General features: G+C 55.1%; 5 protein-coding genes across 5 annotated transcripts; 3 read left to right on the plus strand and 2 right to left on the minus strand.

Moving 5' to 3' along the window:
- Window positions 1-198: 198 nt before the first annotated feature.
- GUITHDRAFT_103317 (hypothetical protein) lies at window positions 199-2,065 on the plus strand (the record flags this gene model as incomplete). The annotated part of the gene is made up of 6 exons (XM_005837649.1): window positions 199-711; window positions 762-890; window positions 938-1,594; window positions 1,641-1,799; window positions 1,854-1,929; window positions 1,998-2,065. 6 exons carry the CDS (start codon window positions 199-201, stop codon window positions 2,063-2,065), a joined length of 1,602 nt encoding a protein of 533 aa, XP_005837706.1.
- Window positions 2,066-4,930: 2,865 nt separating this feature from the next.
- On the plus strand, window positions 4,931-10,596 carry GUITHDRAFT_134859 (hypothetical protein; the record flags this gene model as incomplete). The annotated part of the gene is made up of 8 exons (XM_005837650.1): window positions 4,931-5,431; window positions 5,482-5,610; window positions 5,658-5,996; window positions 6,018-6,074; window positions 6,636-8,144; window positions 9,284-9,592; window positions 9,663-10,448; window positions 10,495-10,596. The coding sequence occupies 8 exons, from the start codon at window positions 4,931-4,933 to the stop codon at window positions 10,594-10,596; spliced, it is 3,732 nt and encodes a 1,243-aa protein (XP_005837707.1).
- An 804-nt stretch (window positions 10,597-11,400) lies between these two features.
- Window positions 11,401-14,694, minus strand: GUITHDRAFT_103320 (hypothetical protein; the record flags this gene model as incomplete). The annotated part of the gene is made up of 20 exons (XM_005837651.1): window positions 11,401-11,520; window positions 11,570-11,648; window positions 11,793-11,864; window positions 11,908-11,999; window positions 12,139-12,183; window positions 12,230-12,262; window positions 12,314-12,524; window positions 12,580-12,647; window positions 12,720-12,773; window positions 12,821-12,891; window positions 12,943-12,978; window positions 13,026-13,067; window positions 13,166-13,238; window positions 13,287-13,328; window positions 13,377-13,415; window positions 13,464-13,619; window positions 13,763-13,836; window positions 13,915-14,071; window positions 14,120-14,390; window positions 14,582-14,694. The coding sequence occupies 20 exons, from the start codon at window positions 14,692-14,694 to the stop codon at window positions 11,401-11,403; spliced, it is 1,848 nt and encodes a 615-aa protein (XP_005837708.1).
- A 1,116-nt stretch (window positions 14,695-15,810) lies between these two features.
- On the plus strand, window positions 15,811-16,537 carry GUITHDRAFT_103321 (hypothetical protein; the record flags this gene model as incomplete). Its single annotated transcript, XM_005837652.1, has 4 exons — window positions 15,811-15,854; window positions 15,900-15,978; window positions 16,127-16,395; window positions 16,441-16,537. 4 exons carry the CDS (start codon window positions 15,811-15,813, stop codon window positions 16,535-16,537), a joined length of 489 nt encoding a protein of 162 aa, XP_005837709.1.
- Window positions 16,538-16,609: 72 nt separating this feature from the next.
- Window positions 16,610-18,544, minus strand: GUITHDRAFT_66527 (hypothetical protein; the record flags this gene model as incomplete). The annotated part of the gene is made up of 10 exons (XM_005837653.1): window positions 16,610-16,668; window positions 16,716-16,767; window positions 16,813-16,866; window positions 16,910-17,011; window positions 17,076-17,136; window positions 17,229-17,462; window positions 17,512-18,135; window positions 18,184-18,241; window positions 18,326-18,410; window positions 18,461-18,544. The coding sequence occupies 10 exons, from the start codon at window positions 18,542-18,544 to the stop codon at window positions 16,610-16,612; spliced, it is 1,413 nt and encodes a 470-aa protein (XP_005837710.1).
- Window positions 18,545-21,650: the final 3,106 nt, after the last annotated feature.

Consider the following 21,650-nt stretch of genomic DNA (forward strand, 5'->3'; position numbering starts at 1 on the left):
CGTAATTATTAGAACTTAGAACTTATCCGGGCGTAATTATTAGTCATCATGTGCCTCCGAAACTATTCGGGGAGCAGCCACGATCAATCTCCTTGGCTGACCCATCCCGAAGAGTATCATGTTCAGATCTTGAGGGTATAAAAAGGGGTTATATGAAGTTTACAGTAGAGTGTCGAAGTAAACATTCGTCGTAAAGCGATGAGCCGCGCGATGGCGTGCGAGGGCGAGGAAGCCATGGAGCTGACGTGCGTCAGCGAGTCAAGTGAGCGAGAATCTGAAGCCCGAGGGACTCACAACAAACCTCTGGAGTTCTGCTACTTCTACACGCACTCGAAGGGCGACTTCCTCCAAAGCTGCATCCGGGAGAGGATAGTCTACAAGTACAAGCCCAGCGCCATCTTCTTCTCGCCTGAGCCTCTGTCTGCCGTGCTGGCCTGGCCTCGAGCACAGTTAGCCCTGGCGCTGTTGAGTGCAACATGGTTGGTCTTCATCACACTGAAGCTGCAGTCAATCCAATCTGCAGGGTATTTCTCGCTGGTGAACGAGGAAGCGAGGGTGCGAGAGTTCTCGACGGCAGCTTTTGGACGGGACCGAGAGCTTGCCTGCTCGTGGGAGCTTGTCCTCGAAATGTTCATATCCTTCCTCCTGGGTGTCTCCGGGCTTCTGATCAGCATCCTTGCGCATACGAGTCGCATCGAGTTAGCTAAGCTGGTAAGTACATGGGTTAATTGACAGTCACCAAGAGACTGAGAGGATCGCAGTTGATGCTCGTCACCGGCTTTGTCGGCATCACGACCAATTTCATCATCTTCGTCAAGCTGACGTTACAAGGCTCTGCCAGGAGTGGGCTGAGGACGCCGAGCTGGTTCTTTTTAGTGAACGTGATGACGGTAAGTTGTGTGCGAGTGCTGGGAGCGACGCTGAGGTCACCCTGCAGGACGTGCTTTTGTTTCCTATGCCGCTGGCAGTGAACGAGAGCTGGGTGGTGGAGCTAGTGCTGCTGGACAGCATAGTCCACCTGAGTGTGGAGTTTGCGGACGGACAGCTGCCATACTTGTACATGCTGATGGCAACCGTTGCCCTCAGCTTTCTGCTGGCGCGCGAGCGTATGAGATGGCGAGTGCTGCGGGAGATGCGTCAGGAACAAGAAGGAGCGTGGGAGGAAGAATGGATGAAGATGCGAGGCAGCTGGGCTCTCCGGTCTCTGACGAAGGCTCTTCGAGTTGGGCCCGACTATCGGTCGTTTGCGTTCGGGTCTTTTGGTCCGATCGTCATAGTGAGCTCAGAACGTCGTCAGGATGAGGAGGCAGAGCTGGATTACATCCCGGCTTGCAACCCCAAGACCAACACGAAGGTGCAGACGTCACCTGACAGCCTCGACCAGCTCTACGCTCAGGCGATCCTCATCGAGCCTGTCTTCCTCCTCAAGGTCCAGGCCCTCGCCTTCGCGTCCGACGGCTACTTCCCTCTTGACAGCTGCCAGGACAGCTCCCCCGAGTACGTGCGATGGCGAGACGCGGTGAGGGACGACACGCTAGCAGACAGGGTGAGGTGGGCAGCCATCAAGAGCGCCTCTAGAGCCATCGAGAAGCTTGTGCGCGCATACAACTTTGTCAGAGCTCACGGATGTGGTGCGGCAGACGATTGTGTTTGCGGGGCTGGAGGAGCTGCTGCTGGGGGTGAAGGCGGTGCTGGACGACCCGGAGCTGGAGGTGGTGAGGATCAAGAACAGGCTCGATCCAGGCTTCGACTCGACGCTGTCGGGGGGGTACCGGGACGTGGCGATCAACGTACGAGTAGTGAGTGACGAGACGAGGAGGAGAGGGGTAGAGGGACACGTGTGCGAGCTTCAGCTGATCCTCCAAGACTTCCATGCCCTCAAGTCCATGGACGGACACAAGAGGTACGTGCAGTTCCGCAACATCCGGTGTGAGTGACGTCGAGGGCGGAGCCTCTCGCCGGGCAGTGAGAGAGGAGGGGCTTAAAGTCGAGCTTAGTAAACAAGACTGAGAGGCATCAGCTGTACACTTACCTCTCCTTTCCGAGGCCTGCCCTCGGAGCCTGAGTCGCCGCAATCCGTACTCAGTCGGACGTCATCCTACCGCGTCCGGAGCTATCCGAATCACCTGCGCCTCATCCCCCGCAGCATTCCCTGAGCGTTGGTTGGCGTATCGAACTGCTGATGCAAAGTGCTGCTCGTCAGAGGAGATGGTGAATTCATGGTGTCCTCCTCCTCTGAGCCTCAGCCTTGCTGGGACACTGACCCGCATGATATACGAGCATTGTTGTATCGATGAGGATCCGGAACCACGGATACTCGTCGGATATTTCCCACCATCGCCACCATCGCCACGGCGGCTATCTCAGATCGCCGATCCCTTGTGCGTGAAGTAGTTTACCTCCTGGCAGTAAACTTAGAGACTTCTATCTTCTGCTTCTCTATCTTCTTCATCCTTTCTTTACTCGTGTCGTTAACAATCTCTGTGTTGTGTATGCAACATTCTGGAAGCGAAGTGGTTGATTCATGACCTCGAAACAAGGCACTCAGCCTCGATCTAAGCAATCAGGAGCATTTCAAACTGAAATTGCTGAAGAGAGTTCTGAGGAAGACTCTGAGTCGAATGGAGCGAGCGGCAGCAGCAGCAGCAGCTTTCTCCGAGTCAGACTAGTGGATCTTTGACTCAAACTTATAGAGATGGAGATGTCCCCTGCGAAGTATTCTGCGATCAGAGGAGGCAACTCAGAGAGCAACCGCCTCCCCTGCAACATCGGTACGTCTGCCAAGCTCGGAAAAGTTTTCATCCGACCTCGTCATGTCACTCGCCAGTGGCGCAGGACCGAGCTCTTCTCCTTCTTCGTCGAATGTATGCCCTCCTGGCTGACACCACGCAGGACGAGCATTTCCACATCAGTGCTCGACGAGTTTGAGACAGCAGATGCTGCTGCAACACCGGAGCTCCCGCCTCTCGCACGGAAAGTCACCCTGCTAGATGCGAATGCTGATATCTATTCAGCTGAGGAATCAGCTAGCGCTGAATCCTCTGATCAGGAACCAGTCCTCTCCAATCGGACTCTCGTGAATTTGCTGACGAACGGGGAGTCCAAGAGTTTCAATTCCAGTCGCATTCCGCTCTGTTGAAGAAGTGTTGAACCGCGAATTGATCGCTGATGGCAAGCGATTGCAACTCGCAAATGGGTCAAAAGCATCACGCCGCTGTTCACCAACGAAGTAATGGTGGTGGTAGAACGCAAGTACGGCAAGAGCCTCGAAGCAATCAACAGGCTCAAACGGGATGAATTTTCAACTTATCTTAGTTCATGTCTAGCCTCGATGCGGAAAGCCAAAAAATATCCGAGACTCAGCTTGATCAGCTCAAGCAGCAGCCCAACGAATCCGCCTGGGCGTACTTGACTCGCGCCACAACGCTCTTCGCTACCGTGCGGCTCGAGTCGCAACTTGAAGTCGGGTCAGCTATCTTGTATTTCAATGATCAGCCACTCCGGAAATTCATCAAAGGAGCCCTCTCCGAGCAAGGACTTCAGCCTCGACCGTCCCAAGTCAGCTCAAGCCGCATCCCCCTTCATCTTGAAGGAGAACTCCAGGCTACCATCGCGTACATGCTCGATACTGCTGCGACCTTCGCCGCTTGAACCAAGCCGTTTTGAATCAGCAGACCGCCGCAACTCCTACCGTCGATGAGATGTTGGAAAATCGGATTGCAGCGCGTTCCAGAATCTGGACGAAAAGATGGCAGCGTTGTCGCTGATAAGGACTTGAGGAAGGCTTTGGGATCGAAGCACGGTTTCGGATGAATTTTTGAGCAGCTTGTTCAGAGTGAGCCTGAGAAGTAAACTACCGGCGTACGCACAACCACCACATACTTGTCTATCTTCTTCATCCTTACTTTACGAGAGAGATCGAGCACAGATACTTCTTTACTAGTAAGCAGCACGCGGCAGTCCAAGATGTCAGGGTCTAGAGGAGCCTGAAGGCCCGGAGAGCTACACTGAGGATGCATGTCGTGTCTGGGCCCCATCGGAACGGGGGCCGTTGTGACTGCGGTGCAGGACATGACCGGACACAGTGCCTCAGTGGCCGCCCGGGCCGGGCCGGGCCGCCGGCGGGCTGCAGGCCGAGCTTCCTGATAGTACTCGGCATCTTTCAGTGACTCAAAGTTAAAAGGAGGACAATCCTTTACTCAAAGTTAAGTTAAAAATCAGTTTACTGTGGCACTGGCCAAACCTTTTTTACCGTGGCTCGGACTCAGTAGTGAGATTGAGTAAAGAAGTTAAAAAGAAAGTAATAAACGTGGCCACTGTAGTAAAATCCGATGATCATCGTAAACTTCCGTGACAGGCTGCGCCATAACAACGGACGGGGGCTTGGAATTTTACTAACTTATGAACTGCGATGCCTGAATCGCAGACAGCCGGGCCGTGCCATTAGCCGGTTCCCCAAAGCCCCCCAGGCTTCGGGGGCCCTGGCTCCGACCTCCAGGCTCGCCGATTTCCTAAGTCTCAACATAATCAATTCTATCATGCTCGCGGCAGTGAGCTTCAGCTTCGGCGTCCACTGAAGAGCCTCCCGAGTCCGACACATTAAAAAGAAACAATTAACCAGAACTTCTCACCGACTGCAAGAACTTATCCGGGTTCTTACCACGGCACGATATCTTGGCTCACCCATTGCCCCGTAGAGTAGGGGCTTTTATAGTTACTGATTTTTAACTCAACTTTGAGTAAAAGGTTCAACGGCTCATACACCAGCGTAATTATTATTAGAACTTGCCGGGCGTAATTGGTCATCGGTGCCTCCGAAACCATTCGCAGGGGGAGCGGCCACGATCAATCGGTATAAAAGGGATTATATGAAGTTGACAGTAGCAGAGTATTGAAGTAAACATTCGTCGTAAAGCGGATGAGCCGCGCGATGGCGTGCGAGGGCGAGGAAGCCATGGAGCTGACGTGCGTCAGCGTGGCAAGTGAGCGAGAGGCTGAAGCCCGAGGGAGTCACAACAAACCTCTGGAGTTCTGCTACTTCTACACGCACTCGAAGGGCGACTTCCTCCAAAGCTGCATCCGGGAGAGGATAGTCTACAAGTACAAGCCCAGCGCCATCTTCTTCTCGCCTGAGCCTCTGTCTGCCGTGCTGGCCTGGCCTCGAGCACAGTTAGCCCTGGCGCTGTTGAGTGCAACATGGTTGGTCTTCATCACTCTGAAGCTGCAGTCAATCCAATCTGCAGGGTATTTCTCGCTGGTGAACGAGGAAGCGAGGGTGCGAGAGTTCTCGACGGCAGCTTTTGGACGGGACCGAGAGCTTGCCTGCTCGTGGGAGCTTGTCCTCGAAATGTTCATATCCTTCCTCCTGGGTGTCTCCGGGCTTCTGATCAGCATCCTTGCGCATACGAGTCGCATCGAGTTAGCTAAGCTGGTAAGTACATGGGTTAATTGACAGTCACCAAGAGACTGAGAGGATCGCAGTTGATGCTCGTCACCGGCTTTGTCGGCATCACGACCAATTTCATCATCTTCGTCAAGCTGACGTTACAAGGCTCTGCCAGGAGTGGGCTGAGGACGCCGAGCTGGTTCTTTTTAGTGAACGTGATGACGGTAAGTTGTGTGCGAGTGCTGGGAGCGACGCTGAGGTCACCCTGCAGGACGTGCTTTTGTTTCCTATGCCGCTGGCAGTGAACGAGAGCTGGGTGGTGGAGCTAGTGCTGCTGGACAGCATAGTCCACCTGAGTGTGGAGTTTGCGGACGGACAGCTGCCATACTTGTACATGCTGATGGCAACCGTTGCCCTCAGCTTTCTGCTGGCGCGCGAGCGTATGAGACGGCGAGTGCTGCGGGAGATGCGTCAGGAACAAGAAGGAGCGTGGGAGGAAGAATGGATGAAGATGCGAGGCAGCTGGGCTCTCCGGTCTCTGACGAAGGCTCTTCGAGTTGGGCCCGACTATCGGTCGTTTGCGTTCGGGTCTTTTGGTCCGATCGTCATAGTGAGCTCAGAACGTCGTCAGGATGAGGAGGCAGAGCTGGATTACATCCCGGCTTGCAACCCCAAGACCAACACGAAGGTGCAGACGTCACCTGACAGCCTCGACCAGCTCTACGCTCAGGCGATCCTCATCGAGCCTGTCTTCCTCCTCAAGGTCCAGGCCCTCGCCTTCGCGTCCGACGGCTACTTCCCTCTTGACAGCTGCCAGGACAGCTCCCTCGAGTACGTGCGATGGCGAGACGCGGTGAGGGACGAGACGCTGGCAGACAGGGTGAGGTGGGCAGCCATCAAGAGCGCCTCTAGAGCCATCGAGAAAGTCCTTCTGCTCTGTGACGGGCGGGTGTCAGAGCTCACGGATGTGGTGCGGCAGACGATTGTGTTTGCGGGGCTGGAGGAGCTGCTGCTGGGGGTGAAGGCGGTGCTGGACGACCCGGAGCTGGAGGTGGTGAGGATCAAGAACAGGCTCGATCCAGGCTTCGACTCGACGCTGTCGGGGGGGTACCGGGACGTGGCGATCAACGTACGAGTAGTGAGTGACGAGACGAGGAGGAGAGGGGTAGAGGGGCACGTGTGCGAGCTAAGGCTTGCGGTCATGTCGTTACATCGATTATCATGCTCAGTCATGTCTTCCAAATTTCAGAGCGTCAAACAGATTCTTCGGTTCCGTCATGGCTGGAAGATGTCGATGCAGCTGTATGACTACCGATGGTTTCTTGATTGGCTTCATCCGGCGGGAGTGGAGGACACCTCACAGATCCTCAACGACATCTCCTCCACCCTGCTGGCATGCAAAGCCAACGAAGAGAAGCCTGAGATCACAGTGGCGACATTCAAGAGCTTGTATGCCGGAGACTTGCTGGACACCCAGCTGGAAAAGACGGCCCATGGGGTCTTAGGAGTCTCGACCTCGACCATCATGTTCTCCTCCACGCCGCTCACTAGCGCCATGCACAAGCGATTTTTCCAGCTTGTGACGCTTGTGGTAGGAATCTCCTTTGGGTACTTTGTGTTCACCGGAGAGAATGCGGCTCAAGTGTCCAGGAACGGAATGATGCAGTCTGATGCTTATCGCCTGCGCATCAAGACCGTTCGCAACGCTTCCGCAGCAGCTCGCCCTGAGGTCTACAACAGCTCCTTTGCCCTGGTCAGAGACTGCTGCTCTCGCTTCTACCCCTCGTCAGTGTCGGTCCGAGACTCCTTCCTCTACTTCAGCTTCAATGAGTCGTTCCCAGCTAACGGCTGGCAGCTGGAGATTGCATCTGATCGAAGTCTGGCGCAGTTTGACCCCCACGAGCTGACGCTCCAGCGATGGGACGAGACGTCAGACGCAGGCAACGCCTCGTGGGAAGAGATCAGCTCCTTCTCCTGCAGAGCGCACCCAGAGCTGAAGCTCTGCAATGCTGTTGGGGAGCTGGCGAGTGACACCACGATCCGGTTCGAGCTGAGGGAGCCATGGAGAAAGATCATGCGCTACGTGAATCATGTGGAGCAAAGCGCCGTATGCTTTCTGGCTGTGTTCTTTGCGCTTATCCGCAACTCGTTTCTTGCCAAGACCTTTGTCTCTTCTCCTTTCCATATCGCTGGGGTGCTGGAGCTGGTGACCTGCATGCCTGTGAACTTTCTTGACCCGGAGAGTGCTCACGACTTCATCTTCGGTATCGCAGACCTCGGCTACGGGCTGATCCTTCAGTTCAAAGAGCGGTACACGCTCAGCGCTCTCCCGGTCTACTGCTTGGTCACCACCTTGGGCGACATTGCCATCGGAATGGACTGGTTCCAAAGCCCCCAACCCTTCCACGTGGACTACATCCCTTTCAGCACGTACGTCCTACTTGTAGCATGGAGCTACTTCTGGTTTTCGAGGAAGATGCTGCTCCGCAAGGCCCTGAAAGCCATCGAAGGAGACAAGATCAAGTACGACGAGCAGTGGAAACTGCTGGTCTCGCAGCAAGAGAGCCTGGAGCGGCTGACAGAGCTTGCAAGCAAGTGCAAGCAGGTCCCTTCAAGTCCCGCCAAACAGAAAGGAACTCAAGATGTCCTCTTCGACCCCGACAACCCTTCCATCTACGATCGACTCCTTCTCCAGCTCCACCCCAACGATCAACAACCCGGCATGTCAGGAGCCAGGACGATCAAGCGCGAGCATCGAGTGAGGTCCCTCGACCAGCTCTACGCTCAGGCGATCCTCATCGAGCCTGTCTTCCTCCTCAAGGTCCAGGCCCTCGCCTTCGCGTCCGACGGCTACTTCCCTCTTGACAGCCTCTGCCAGGACAGCTCCCCCGAGTACGTGCGATGGCGAGACGCGGTGAGGGACGACACGCTGGCAGACAGGGTGAGGTGGGCAGCCATCAAGAGCGCCTCTAGAGCCATCGAGAAGCTTGTGCGCGCATACAACTTTGAGGTCTTCCGTCTCACGGACGTGGTGCGGCAGACGATTGTGTTTGCGGGGCTGGAGGAGCTGCTGCTGGGGGTGAAGGCGGTGCTGGACGACCCGGAGCTGGAGGTGGTGAGGATCAAGAACAGGCTCGATCCAGGCTTCGACTCGACGCTGTCGGGGGGGTACCGGGACGTGGCGATCAACGTACGAGTAGTGAGTGACGAGACGAGGAGGAGAGGGGTAGAGGGGCACGTGTGCGAGCTTCAGCTGATCCTCCAAGACTTCCATGCCCTCAAGTCCATGGACGGACACAAGAGGTACGTGCAGTTCCGCAACATCCGGTGTGAGTGACGTCGAGGGCGGAGCCTCTCGCCGGGCAGTGAGAGAGGAGGGGCTTAAAGTCGAGCTTAGTAAACAAGACTGAGAGGCATCAGCTGTACACTGACCTCTCAGGCTCCGGGCCTTTCCTCCTGCCGCAGTGCCCTCGGAGCCTGAGTCCGGCGCCGCAATCCGGATAGGATGACGTCCAACGATTCGAGCGATAATGATAGCCCAAGTTGAACCTCCTATAGCGACAGAGTCAAACATAAGTTTAAATTAGTCACGCCGTTATAAGGTCGGATAATCAGGAGACAGGCTCTGTATACCGAGGAGGCGGCTTCAACCGACCCTGACACTGCTATCACTGATGGCATCATGTCATGCCCCCTGCGGCGCGCCCGGGGCTCCGGGAGTTCGGCCGGCGGCCAGCCTGGCACTGCCGCAGGCGGCCGGCCGGACTCCGGGACCCGGCGTCCGGCGGGCCCGACCCGGTGGCGGTGACCGGGCCCGTACCGGGCCGTCACTCAGTAATTTTTTAAAACCAACTTGCCAGGGCTCATTGCATTCTGATTTGACTACCGGTACATTAGATTTCAAATCAGAGGGTACTGTTCAGGGTTCCGGAAATAGTCATGGCAGCCGGATGGGGATCGGCGATAGCCGCCGTGGCGATGGTGGCGATGGTGGGAGGGATGGTGGCTGTCTTGACGTCTCCGTCTCCTCTCGCAGCCACCAGCCAACTACTCAGCACAAGTGAGCAGGAGAGTAGCCGAAAGCTGGTAGGAGGCGATCGGAGGACTGTAGGATGGGTCAAAGTCGATCCACCAAAGATTCATATTTCTCCGCTCCATGTGGATGCGTCCATTGACGATGGCAGCCTCGACTCCTTGTACAGAGAGGTAAGGCCCGTTGAGCTCGCGATGCCTTGTATCTACTTCTTGCTGATCACTTCTCATCCTCCGTTTCCAGTCGGAGAACGAGCTGCTATCGGACTTGAGGGAAAAACTCCAGGAGAAAGTGGAGAAAGAGGTACAACGGCAGGTCAAGGAGAGAGTTCCTGCCATGCAAGCACAACTTGAGAAGGAGGCGAGAAAGAAGCAGCTTGTTTCTGATATCACCAGCGAGATGGAGCAAGTGAACGCGGGATTCAATGCTATCGAGGACCTAAAGGTAGGAGTTGAAGCGCACAAGGCCTTGTTCTTGATATGCCAGCAGGCGAAACAAGCGGAGTCAGCGAAAGCACTGGAAGGGCTGGAGGAAGACATGAATTCAGACGAGACCAAGACTCTCTTCCAACAGGCAATGGCTCTTCTCAATGCCGGGAATGCTACCAACTGCTCCAGCGGAGCAGATGCTAATTGCACAAACGGTACCAGCTCCGAGTTGCAAGAAGAAGTCACTTCGCAGGAGAAGGCTATCCTGAAGACAAACTTAGCCTTGAAGCAGCACCAGATGGCTTTGCACAAGCTTGTCATGGAAAGCAAAAGTCTTGCTAAGCGAAGGTCAGCTTTGGTCCCCAAGAGCCCCTTGCTGCAAGTCGAGAAGGATCTGAAAGCAAAGAAGCTAAAAAGCAAGCAGCTAGCAAACGCTTGGATGAAAGACAAGCGGGAGATCCAGCAGGAGACGATGAGATTGAACGCTCTGCTCAGAAACAAGGAGAGCAAGTCAGCGAAGAAGGTCACTCCGGAGTCATTCGGAGAGAAGCAGGCCTTCATGAAGTCGTTTGCCAAAGGCTTTGGGTTCGTCTCCAAGCAGGTGAGGGCTCGAGACCGTGATAGCTTGCATGTGACTACTGTAGCAGAGAAAGTTGACGCAGCAGGAGCAGCGCTTGAAACAAATCATGCAGGACTGCGTAGAGGGGAAGGCTGACTGCTTGAAGTATGCTTTGAAGATGAAGAAGTAAATCCGATCACAGCCCTTTCACATGACTGGGTTTTATTCACAATATGGTCTTGATGGGCATGGACTCTAATACGACCTGACATGAAACTGCTAACGGACCCTAGAAGGACCAGCTGGGAAACAGAGTAAGCAGAGAAGAGGTGGATACCACGGTTGGAGGGAAGAAGAAAGTGAGAATTGGCGATGCATAATCCAAAGATAGTCGCAACGGAGCAAAGGAGCATAACAAACGGAACAGCGGGAAGTGCAGTGCAAGACAGAGAGGGGGAAGGAGGAAATAGGGCAGGCAGCGGGTTGCTTGTCCCATCACTGACATGTGCTCGTCGCTGGCTGAAGGTCTTCCATTCGAAGGCTTCACGTTGGTGCGGGGAGGAGTGACAGAGCGATTTGGCTACATTCCAGTCAGCGCAGTACAGGACAAGAAGCAGTAGATAGCAAGAGTAGGAGCAGGAGCAGGAGCAGGAGCAGGAGCAGGAGCAGGAGCAGGAGCAGGAGCAGGAGCAGGAGCAGGAGCAGGAGCAGGAGCAGGAGCTGGAGCAGAGAAAGACAACCTGTGGCTGGTATGCTTTGCGCGGGGCAGCTGCCTTGGGCAGAGGCGGTTTCTGGTTGTCCATCTGATGAGGCATGCACCCCTACTGGCCGAGTTAGACAGGAAGAGGAGCGAAAAACGGAGGAATGGATAAGTAGAGGCGGGGAAGTGGAGGAGGGGAGGGGAGGAGAGAGGAGGAGAGGAGAGAGGAGGAGAGGGGAGGGGAGGGGAGTGGAGGGGAGGGGAGGAAGCAGAACACTGAGGAGACATTGAAATTCAAACACAGAAATCAGGGGGGCGGTGAGAAGGTCTGGGGACCATCTCTAGCACTGAGAAGCTTGCTCCTCCCAGCGGCAGCCCCATGAAGCCACTGCCTGCTGTGGAGCTTGACGGAGTCTACGGCCAGCGTGTCAGGCGGTCATACGACAAGGAGGGAAACCTTGACCTTATCAAAGGGGAAGAAGTTGTTGGCAGAGAAACGAGGAGAGTATCTCCCGCGGGAAGAGGTGGCGTGGCTCTCATTCCTGCACCTCTTGTCACTCTGACGCTCCTGCCCCGGCCCCTGCTCCTCCTCTGACCCTCTCCTTCTCCTGTCCTGCCCGCTCCCGCCCCCCGCCTCCCCCCCCCCCAACTCACCCTCTTTTTTCCTCTTCGCCTCATCTACTCACCCATCAGGCATCTCTGGTAGCCTCTCCCTCGGGGACTTGGACCTCCGATAGGGCGAGCGCGAGCGAAAGCCGCTGAGAGGAGTCAGGGAGCGCAAGCCGGGGGGCACTCAGGTACCGGGGGACGAGAGGACCCGACCGAGGAGAAGGAAGGCCGGTAGAGAAGCTGGCCTGTTCGAGCTCAGGGGTCCGTCCCATGACGTCAGAGGCCTGGATTAGAGTAAGAGAGGAGGGAGGAGAGGAGGAGAGGACGGCACGTTGTCGCCGTGGATGTTGTAGGGGGAAGCATTTGCTGCCTGCTAGGGGACGACGGTTATTTCTCGTGGAAGGTGACAGGTGCCGGAGTGACCTGACGAGAGTCGCTCTGCTCTAACATCTGGAGATGGCGGGCAACCTGTCCAGCAGCGTGACGAGCTGTAGAGTTGTTGAGGTCGATTAACCTGGATGTCAAGCTCCTGAAGCTGCTGCTGGACCTGACAAACGTCCGTCACCTTCAACTCTGCAGCATCTCCACAGCGAGCGACCTGTGACAACTCCTGCGAGCGATGATCCAGGTACGGTGATGTCGAACGGTTGTTCACTTGTCTGCTCTTTGAAGGAGTGCTAAGAGGAGACTGTCTATTCGAATTCTGCAAGAAGCTGCTAGTCAGTGGACGAGCTGCTGCTGCAGAAGCAAGGATAACGTAGTAGTGGTTGTCAAAGTTGTCATCGTCCTCCATCCACTTGTGAGGGTACCTGCGTCCAACGGCAGAGTCAAAACAACGTCAGTTGCGCCTCCTTTCTTCAAGACCTTGCTTCATGAGAGTACATGTCGTTGATAATGTGCCGGTATCTTCTCAACAGAACCGGTCGGTTCAACTGAAGATGCTTCAGCTCCCCCTCTCCTCTCCATCCTCCCAAAATCCTCCCCCGTCCCCCTCTTCCTCCTACCGAGCCGTCTGGCTTCAACGTGCCGTTGTGGACAGAGAAATCCTCCCTCAAAATCTGCCAGCTCATCTCAGCGTCTTGGCTGAAAGTGCTGCCTTTCAAACCTGAAATCTGCGGATCTGGACATTCTTCATGTAGATTTGATGGTTCACAAACTCGAGCTCGAGCGCGAGGCCTGCCGAGAAAGATGAGATCTGATAACAAGGAACAGCACAACATCGTCGACCTCGACGGAACAGAGCACACTGCCTTGCGCTCATGACTGAAGAACCAGGTGAGTGAGGAGACAGTGCTCATCCACAAGCTCACTTGTAGCGGCTTCAGATCCACTCTTGGACGCCAACTGAAGTCCTGCACCCACCAGGTAAATCTACGACCCCAACCCTGACGAAACCCCCTCACTCCCCTGTCTGTCACCTCCTCCTTCTCCCCCTCCTTCTCCATTCTACCTGAGTGATCCAGCGCCAGCCCTGAGCTGCCTGATGCGGCTTTCAAAGTGATCAAACATCCCATCTCGTCCGACTGCCAGGGCATCTTTAAGTTCGCTTAACGCAAGCGCAGGCCTTTCACCGTAGGATGGGAGACGAGCATGCAGAAGTGAACGGGGTCGATCTTCATCACAACACGTCACACGGCATGTCAAGTTGCCAATCTCTTCACCTCCTTGCATACAAGCCTCTCTATCGGCTCCGCTTGGATCTTCGCACTATCGTCAGCAGCCACACTCCCAGCCAGACCCCAGCTCACCATCTCTCCATCTGAGGTTGGCACCATACCAGCTGCCAGCTGGGGGTCGACGCCGCCAACTTCCGAAGACTCCAAGTCTGAGTACGCTCGCGGGCGCTGAGGAACGGGAGAGCTGTTGGAGCGACTGTATGCGTACGAGCCATTGTTTCTCTGCTCCTGAGGGACCGGAGAGTCAGCCGACAGAGGATGATGGTGATGATGGTGATGACGATGAAGGGGGCCGGGGTGGGGGCGAGGAGGGAGAGGAGGAGCAGAAGCAGGAGGCAGTCCCGCGATCAACAGGCGGGAAAAAGACTCACGTCTCGCTCTTCAAACATCGATTGCTGACTCGACGGCTGGCTGCCGCCTCTGGTCGGGTCCAGGTCAAGATTACCTTGCAAGGCAAGGACAAGTTAGCAAGCGCCACTGGATGCGCCTCCTCGCTCAGCAGCGGTTCTTCTCCTCTCCTCACCTCTAGGCTGATTGATAACAAGGTTCGGTGGCCATCGCTGCGGTTCCCCCGGGGGGGTAGGGAGGGAGCGTCCGTCAGGAATCTTGCTGTTGTTGAAGTTGGACAGCATCCCGGGGTAAGAGGAGATGGGCCGCTGGGTCGGAGACCGAGACCGAGACTGCCACAGGGCGTCAGGGCCGACTTGACTCGCCACGGAGGAGACTACCTGGTCATAGATAGTCGAGGAGGGTACTGGAGCTAAACTCCGCATCTCCCCGAGTCGGCAGGTCCCTTCTCGCTGGAGGTCCTGCAATGGCGGTTGCTCTTCAAGATTCTGCGGGGCAGGTGCAGGAAAGATGGGAGAGATGTCTTTGTTCTCGATGAATGTGAAGACAGGGATCGACTCTACGTTTCCCTCCTTGTCCACGAACCCACAGGATGCCTGCACGGACGGCTCTTTCTGGGCCGACTTCTCTTCAACAACTGGGTAAATGCACCTGTCCCAACATCAGATCCCATTGTTTGTGCATTAATCAGGAAGAAAGCAATCATCACGTCTGACATCAGTATAGGTAAGGGATGAAATGACACCTCTTCATCTAATATCTTTCTACCTCGTCATCATGACTGTACGGTCTACCAGTCTTTCCGCAAATCCGCATTTTCTCTCCTTCTTCTTTCTCCCTACCGATCTTCTCCGATCGGCTCGCTCCTTCCCCTCGCTTCTCCTCTGTTCGCTGATCTCCTCTCCTCTCCTGCTTTCCTCTCTTCTCCTGTCCTCGTGTCCTCTGCTTCTGCCATGTTCTGTCCTGTCCTTTCATCATCCTCCATGTATGCTTCCCTTCCCCCCCCCCCCCCCCCCCCCCCCCTCCCCCTCTGACTCACCTCAGACATCCTCGCAGCCTACTCATGCCCTCCCATGCCGCATTTCCCGACTGGAAAACTCGCCGGGAGGTTTAAGCAATCCTAAGATTCCAAAACTTATTGATGTAAATTCGCATTTGAACAAAGATTTTCATACAATGACTCAATATTTGGGTATTTATCCCAAAATCAGGAAATTGTTGAACAAGTCTGCGGAGATCGGATGTCAGTCAACATGGCCCCACCCCCGAGCCTACCCCTACCCCTCATCTTCAACGCATCTCAAAATCCCACCGGTACTTTCATCGCATGCTACCCCACCCCTGGTGTGCATCGCCTTCAACCACACATTACACCCCTTCTATTAGAGTGAACATCACCCCTAGTGATAGAAATCAGTTGCCACTACCCCTCACAGTCGCAACGGGGAAGGTGGAAAAGGGTCATCATCTGACCACCCGTCCTCTCATCTCTGCAGGACCCCTTGTCCATTATTCACCACCCATCCCTTCCATCGTCGAATTGTAGCAGGAACTGAGGGGTGGTACAAGCATGAACTTATGGAAGACAAAACTTCAGAACTTTCAGACTTTTCATGAACTTTTCATCTCTCACCCTACCCTCAACAAAACTGTCAGACGAGCATGTACCCGTACTTTTACGGTCAAAAATACGGGTACATTGGACACAGACTGCCCGGCCTTCAACGCAGACAGTTCATAGCCGTTGACTACTGCCATACTGTTCTCATGTCGGAAGTCGGCTGCCAGTACAGCCTGCCCAGAGAGCTCGTTCCTCCAAGGCTACTCCCCCTCATCTTCAAGTCACGCCTGCACCTGTACCCAGTGCACTTGTTAGCACCTGCTGACTGCTCCTGCTCCTCTGATCAGTACCGTACGGTACTCTTGCACTGCTCATGCTCCTGAACTCCTGCGGCTCCTGCCGCTGCACTGTGAATATCAAATTCTCATGTACACAATAGCCAGATCGCGTCCTCAGTTCTCTCAGTATTTGAAAGTGTGCATCAGTGTTATCAGTTCGTGTTATTAGCTCATGTTATCACCTCATGCTATCAGTCAGTTCCGTGTCATCAGTTTGTAAGATGTCCAAGTTTTCGATTTTCTCTCATCTGAGACCGACAGGACTGAAAGCTCACGAGCAGGTGACGCACGTTTGCCCATGAGCCTCACGAAGAAGATCGAGGCTTTGAAAGAGGACGAGGTATATCTCAGGTCAAAAGACCTCAGGCCTCTCTTCTGCACGATGATATCTCAAGGTCAGCAGCATCCTTTCTTCCTCCATGACGTTGAACGAGCTCTGCCATGCAGTTCTGCTCCAGCAGAAACAGGACCTGAACACAACTCTACAGGAAGTGCTGACAGCAGAGCTAGCCAAAAAACAGAGCCATACGGCAGACACTTCCAACACTAGTTACTCTGAGTCTCTTGATTTGGCAAAGGCGAGGAGGTGGAGGCAGCGACCGGCGTCCGCGTTTGTTCCTTCCAACGCGCAACGATGCGTGATCGATAGGAAGCCAGCGACAGCGAGAGGGAACCCGCGAGGGGAAGAGAAGCTGAAGGAAGCACGAGCTGATCCCAAGGAGGAGTTGAACAAGGAGATCGCGGAGTTGAGACGGAGGTTGAGTTGGCTGCTTGCCTCGATGAGGACCTGACGTCTGTGCAGCATGTACGAAGAACAGGCGAGAGTGAAGATGCTCAAGGAACGCAGAGATGAGCTTGCAGCGCAGAGAGGAGAGGGAGAGCAGAACGCATCGGGATGAAACATTTTGAAGGACTTCACTGATGATGTATCGTGCTGCCAGTCAGATCCTTGTCGCTCCTGTCCGTCGATCTTAGGCTCCGAAGCGGGTTCTGAGAGTGACAAACTCCTCCGCAGACGTTGGGTGAACACCTGGAGGGGAGGGAGATGAGGATCCAGTTAGCAGCGCGGGCTCTTACCGATGGTGTTGTCAAAGTCCGCCTTGGTTGCTCCAGCCTTCATGCAAACGCCCTGAGCATGCTCGTCAGCTGAATCAGCGGGGAGGAAGGGAAGTACCGCCAGCTGTATGATCTCCCCAGCGGCATCCCCGACCATGTGCACACCGAGAACCTGCCGTCTGTCAGCGAGCGGGGGGGGTTGGGGGTACGAGGACCTTGTCAGTCTCAGGGTGGACAATGAGCTTCATGAAGGTCTTCTCTTGACGGCCAGTCAGCGTGTGCTTCATGGCTCGGAACGAGGTCTTGTAGATGTGAACCTGAGCTCGAGCCCCGTCAGCTTGCCTCCTCCTTGTTGAGCACCAAGAAGCTCGATGCTCTCACCTCTCCGTACTTCTCGCGCGCCTGCTCCTCCGTCAGGCCAACAGTCCCGATAGAAGGCTGGCTGCAGGGAACAGTCAGACCCCTTCTCCTGATCCTTGTTCCAGTCCATCCCCGCGCTCCTCCTCCTCCTCCGCCTCCGCCTCTTCCTCCTACCTGAAGACAGCGGTTGGGACGTCGGAGTAGTCGGTCTTGCGCGGCTTTCCACCGAACAGAGTATCGGCGAGGCAGTGGCCCTCAGCCAGAGCCACGGGGGTGAGCTGGATGCGATTGATGACGTCACCGACGGCGTAGATGTTCTCGACTGAAGTCTGGAAGCCTTCGTTGACCACGATGGCTCCGTTCTTGTCCAGCTCCACACCGACCTTCTCACATCCAAGATCCTTCGTCCTGAGGTGTTGCATCAGCATACAACACAGGGTCACAAAAGACATCTTACCTTGGCGATCTGCCGGTTGCGTACATGATGACGTCAGCATCGAGGACCGAGCCATCTTCCAGCGTCGCCTTGAGGCCGTCTCCACTCTTCTCGATCTTGGCGATGTTGGAGTTGAAACGGACGTCGACGCCCTGCTCCTTATACTCGTTCACAAGGTGCTCCCGCACGTCCTTGTCGAACCCTCGGAGCCACAAGTCGCCCCTGTACAGCTGGGTGACTTGGGAACCATACCCGTTGAAGATGCCCGCAAACTCGATAGCGATGTATCCACCTCCGACAACGATGACGCGCTGGGGCCTTTCCTTGAGGAAGAAGGCCTCATTAGAGGTGATGGCATGCTCAATCCCCGGGATTTTCGGCAGAGACGGCCAACCACCGACAGCAACCAGGATCTTGTCAGCCGTGTACTTCTTCCCATCTACATCTACAGTGTGTTTGTCCACCAGCGTGCCTCTGCCCTGAATCACCTCCACCCCAGCGTTCTTCAACATCCTCTCGTAGATCCCGTTCAACCGTGCGATCTCCTTGTTCTTGTTCTCGATCATCCGCTGCCAGTTCAGCTTCGGTTCCGTCATGTCCCATCCGTACGCCTTTGCGTCTTCGAGGTCATGAGGGTAGTGCGAGCTAAGAGAGCGAGTGAGACGACAAACCATCTCAGCGCACGTGCTTCACCCGTAGACCATGAGCTTCTTGGGCACACAGCCCACGTTCACGCATGTTCCGCCGAGTCCTCCGTAACCTCCGTCAGCGGTGCTTCCTCCCGACGCCTGTCGGCCAGCTGTTAGCCCTCCTCCTGCCTCTTGTGCTCTCCCACTCACCGACTCTACTAGCGCTACCTTCGCCCCATGAGACGCGGCGATCCTCGACGATCGCACCCCCCCGCTTCCTCCACCGATGACCTGGGGAGCTGTCAGCCTCCTCCTTCTCTTCTTCTCCTTTGCACACTAACAAAGTAATCGTAGTCGAAGCCGTGCGCAGACTTGGCTCCCTCAGCTGCTCCTTGCAAGGATCGGGTTCCTCCTCGGAGGCTCATGCGATTCCTGTGCCACCTTGAGTGGGTTGGGTGGGAGGAGAGGGGGGGAGAGGGACGGCAGGAGCCACCTGGTAAGGAAAGATCGCGCAGACAGAAACATCTTGGAGCTGGGAGATGAGACTCTGTTCGTCGATCCAGCGCCCTCGAGCGAGGTGATGCCGCCATTGGACATGAACGCTAGGGTTCGAACTTGGTTGGCCTGATCCAACATCCTTGGGACGCTGTCAGGAGAAGCGCACAAGGAGCGAGCGGAGGGATGGCTCACTTGGTGTGCAGTGTTTGCATCCTCCCGATCCTGGACGACAGGCGAACAATGCTGTCCTGAAGGCAGAGTGTGAGTTTCACCGCCATTGTAGCAAGGAGGAGGGATGGTTGAATGCAATGGGGGGCAGCAGACATGCAACTTTGAATGGACCTGTAGAGCAGATCCATGAGACATGTTGTCATCTGCGAAAGATGTTGCAGCAGCTGTCGCCAGCATCGCGGCGACCGTTGCAAGCAAGAGCGAGTGCCTCACCTTCGCCATGGACATCAACGAGGCGCAGGGGCAGCGGGGGCTTACCTTGTTCTGACAGCATGCCCGGAATACTCTGATACCTTGCGCTCCTCCCAAACTGATTGCAGAGGTTAACACACATCACGAGATCCATCTCATGAGGATAAACTATTGCATCTACCATCTCCTCAACAATCATATCCTCGTCCAATCTGCTGTCTCCTCGTGTTATCTCCTGTATCCTAATCGGACCTTCGTTTCCTTGTATCCTCTTCCCCCTCCCCACCCAGCGTCCCAACATGCCCCCTATCGCTCCCTCTCCCGCGGCATCTTTCCGGCATGATAGCCATAGGTCATCTTCGTCTTGCCATCTCCTCCCTCTCTGATTCTCTGCCATTTTCATCTCCTCCTCTTCATCACCTCAGCATGGTGGCCGCTCCTCGGTAACTATGGGGTGGGGGGTGGAGAAAGGCAAGGTCCTTGCAGTGTTTTCGGGGGTAGTATCCCAGTTTTACGATAGTAAGTTAGGGGGTAGGGGTACAAGAGCAAAGAATTTTCCTCTGCACACCACCCCTACTGTGGTCTGTGGGGTGTGTGTCTCCCAATGCGGTCGGTATGAGTCTTATCTACAGCATGGCCGAGAGCTCAAGCTGCTTGCTCGATGCTGCTATGGCTCCCTTGACCCTCGGAGGTTGGTCCCTCTTCTCCTCCTAATACTCCCTCGTCGCACGCTTCCAATCCATCCTGCCCTCTTACTGCCTCCGCTCCCTGTCGTTTTGTTCTTCTCCGTTCCCTGTCGTTTTGTTCTTCTCCGTTCCCTGTCGTTTTGTTCTTCTCCGTTCCCTGTCGTTGTGTTCTTCTCCCTCTATCATCGTCTGTAAGTTCGAAACCTGTGCGCCAGCGCTCTTCTGAAGTTCCTCTCGTCATGACCAACTCCTTTCCCAACTCTCACAGTGTTTGTCGCACCTTTATTATTCGCATCAACAAGTTTGTCTTTGTCCCTCGATGTCCACCTCCTCCTATCATTCTACTACCATGATTGTGCCCTCAATGCCTGCGATGAAGATCTCACCTGTACGACTTTCATGTCCGGATCTCTCCTGGGCGTGTTCTCCCTTAGAGCTGCATATTTCTCCACTTTCTTCTCATAGTGACAGGCAGGCATGGTAGCTTCTGCTCGCTGCTCAGCTGTGTAACTACCTGACGTACTAGCGATCTCGATGAGCTCGATGCAGTTCGTCCCTCGGGGACGGCGCAACGTCCAGCACGCATGAAGCTCCCGAGCTGTTGTTGCTCCGGCACCCCCAAGTCTTTCCATGGATTCGACGGTACCTGCTACCAGCACTGATGTCCCACATGACGAGAGCGACTCTTTTCAAGGTAGATGTTGAAGCTCCTCAACGTGAGCGAGAGTGATTGTGAGCTACAAGATGCTTCAAGAAGATTAGACATGCACCTGAGTCTCTTCTCTCCTCTTACACCACAGACAGTGTAGTGCTGTCGTAAATTCCCTGACGTCGGAAACCTTACAACAACGGCCACAAACGCGTCTTGACGGTCGTTGGATGGAAATGGATGCGTGGACGTGATGAATGGAAAGGACAGACAGCCATGAAGAGCAGAGCAGAGCAGAGCAGAGCAGAGCAGAGCAGAGCAGAGCAGAGCAGAGCAGAGCAGAGCAGAGCAGAGCAGAGCAGAGCAGAGCAGAGCAGAGCAGAGCAGAGCAGAGCAGAGCAGAGCAGAGCAGAGCAGAGCAGAGCAGAGCAGAGCAGAGCAGAGCAGAGCAGAGCAGAGCAGAGCAGAGCAGAGCAGAGCAGAGCAGGAAAGGAATTGGGGGAGGAGGGTTGTCAGACAGACGGAGAAAGCCCAAGGCAGCAGACACGGCACATCAAGAGAGAGTTTTGTGTCTTTCATTCCATTGTCTACGATCTGTTTGTCTTGCTTAATGTCAGAGAGCTCATACCGATGGCGTGTAGATCTTGGTGCACATGATACTCGCCTGGTTGCAGATCGGGCAGCGGCTTGCAAACATCAGGCTGCATCCCTCGCACACTGCCCGATGACCACAAGGAACGTACGCGTGGGTCGAGACTCCCTCGAAGCAGATCACACAAGATTCGCTCAGTTCCTGCTTCTTCTGCGTCTTCTGCGCTACATTTTGCTCATTCTTCTTCAAGGCTGCCGAGTTGGCCTCTTTGCCCGCTGCTCGAGCATTCTCGACGTTATTCGGACTATTCTCCTTGCCTTCCTTCTTCGCTGCCGCTGTCGGAGCATTCTCCGTGTCATCTCGTACTTGCTCGTTGATCTCAGAGTTGTTGGCTTTCGCCTTCTTGGACTTCTTCTTGTTCTTCTTCTTTCCGCCTTCTTTCTTGAACTTCTCTGGCTCCAAGTCCCTCATGATCTCATCAATGCGCTCATCGGTCAGCTCCGACGCCACGTCATGCTCCTTCTTTGCAGGACCGTTGGATCCCTGCGCTTCTTTCTTGGGGCCTTCAGACACGCTCGTACTGGCAGACCCGATGCCCGTGTGGAAGGCCTTGAAGCTCGACATGTCGTTGCGATCGCCGAACTGCATAGTGACCTTAGTCGCTCCATTTTTTGAGCCTTCCG

This window comes from Guillardia theta (genome assembly GCF_000315625.1).
Source record: "Guillardia theta CCMP2712 unplaced genomic scaffold GUITHscaffold_13, whole genome shotgun sequence".
Classification (NCBI taxonomy): domain Eukaryota; class Cryptophyceae; order Pyrenomonadales; family Geminigeraceae; genus Guillardia; species Guillardia theta.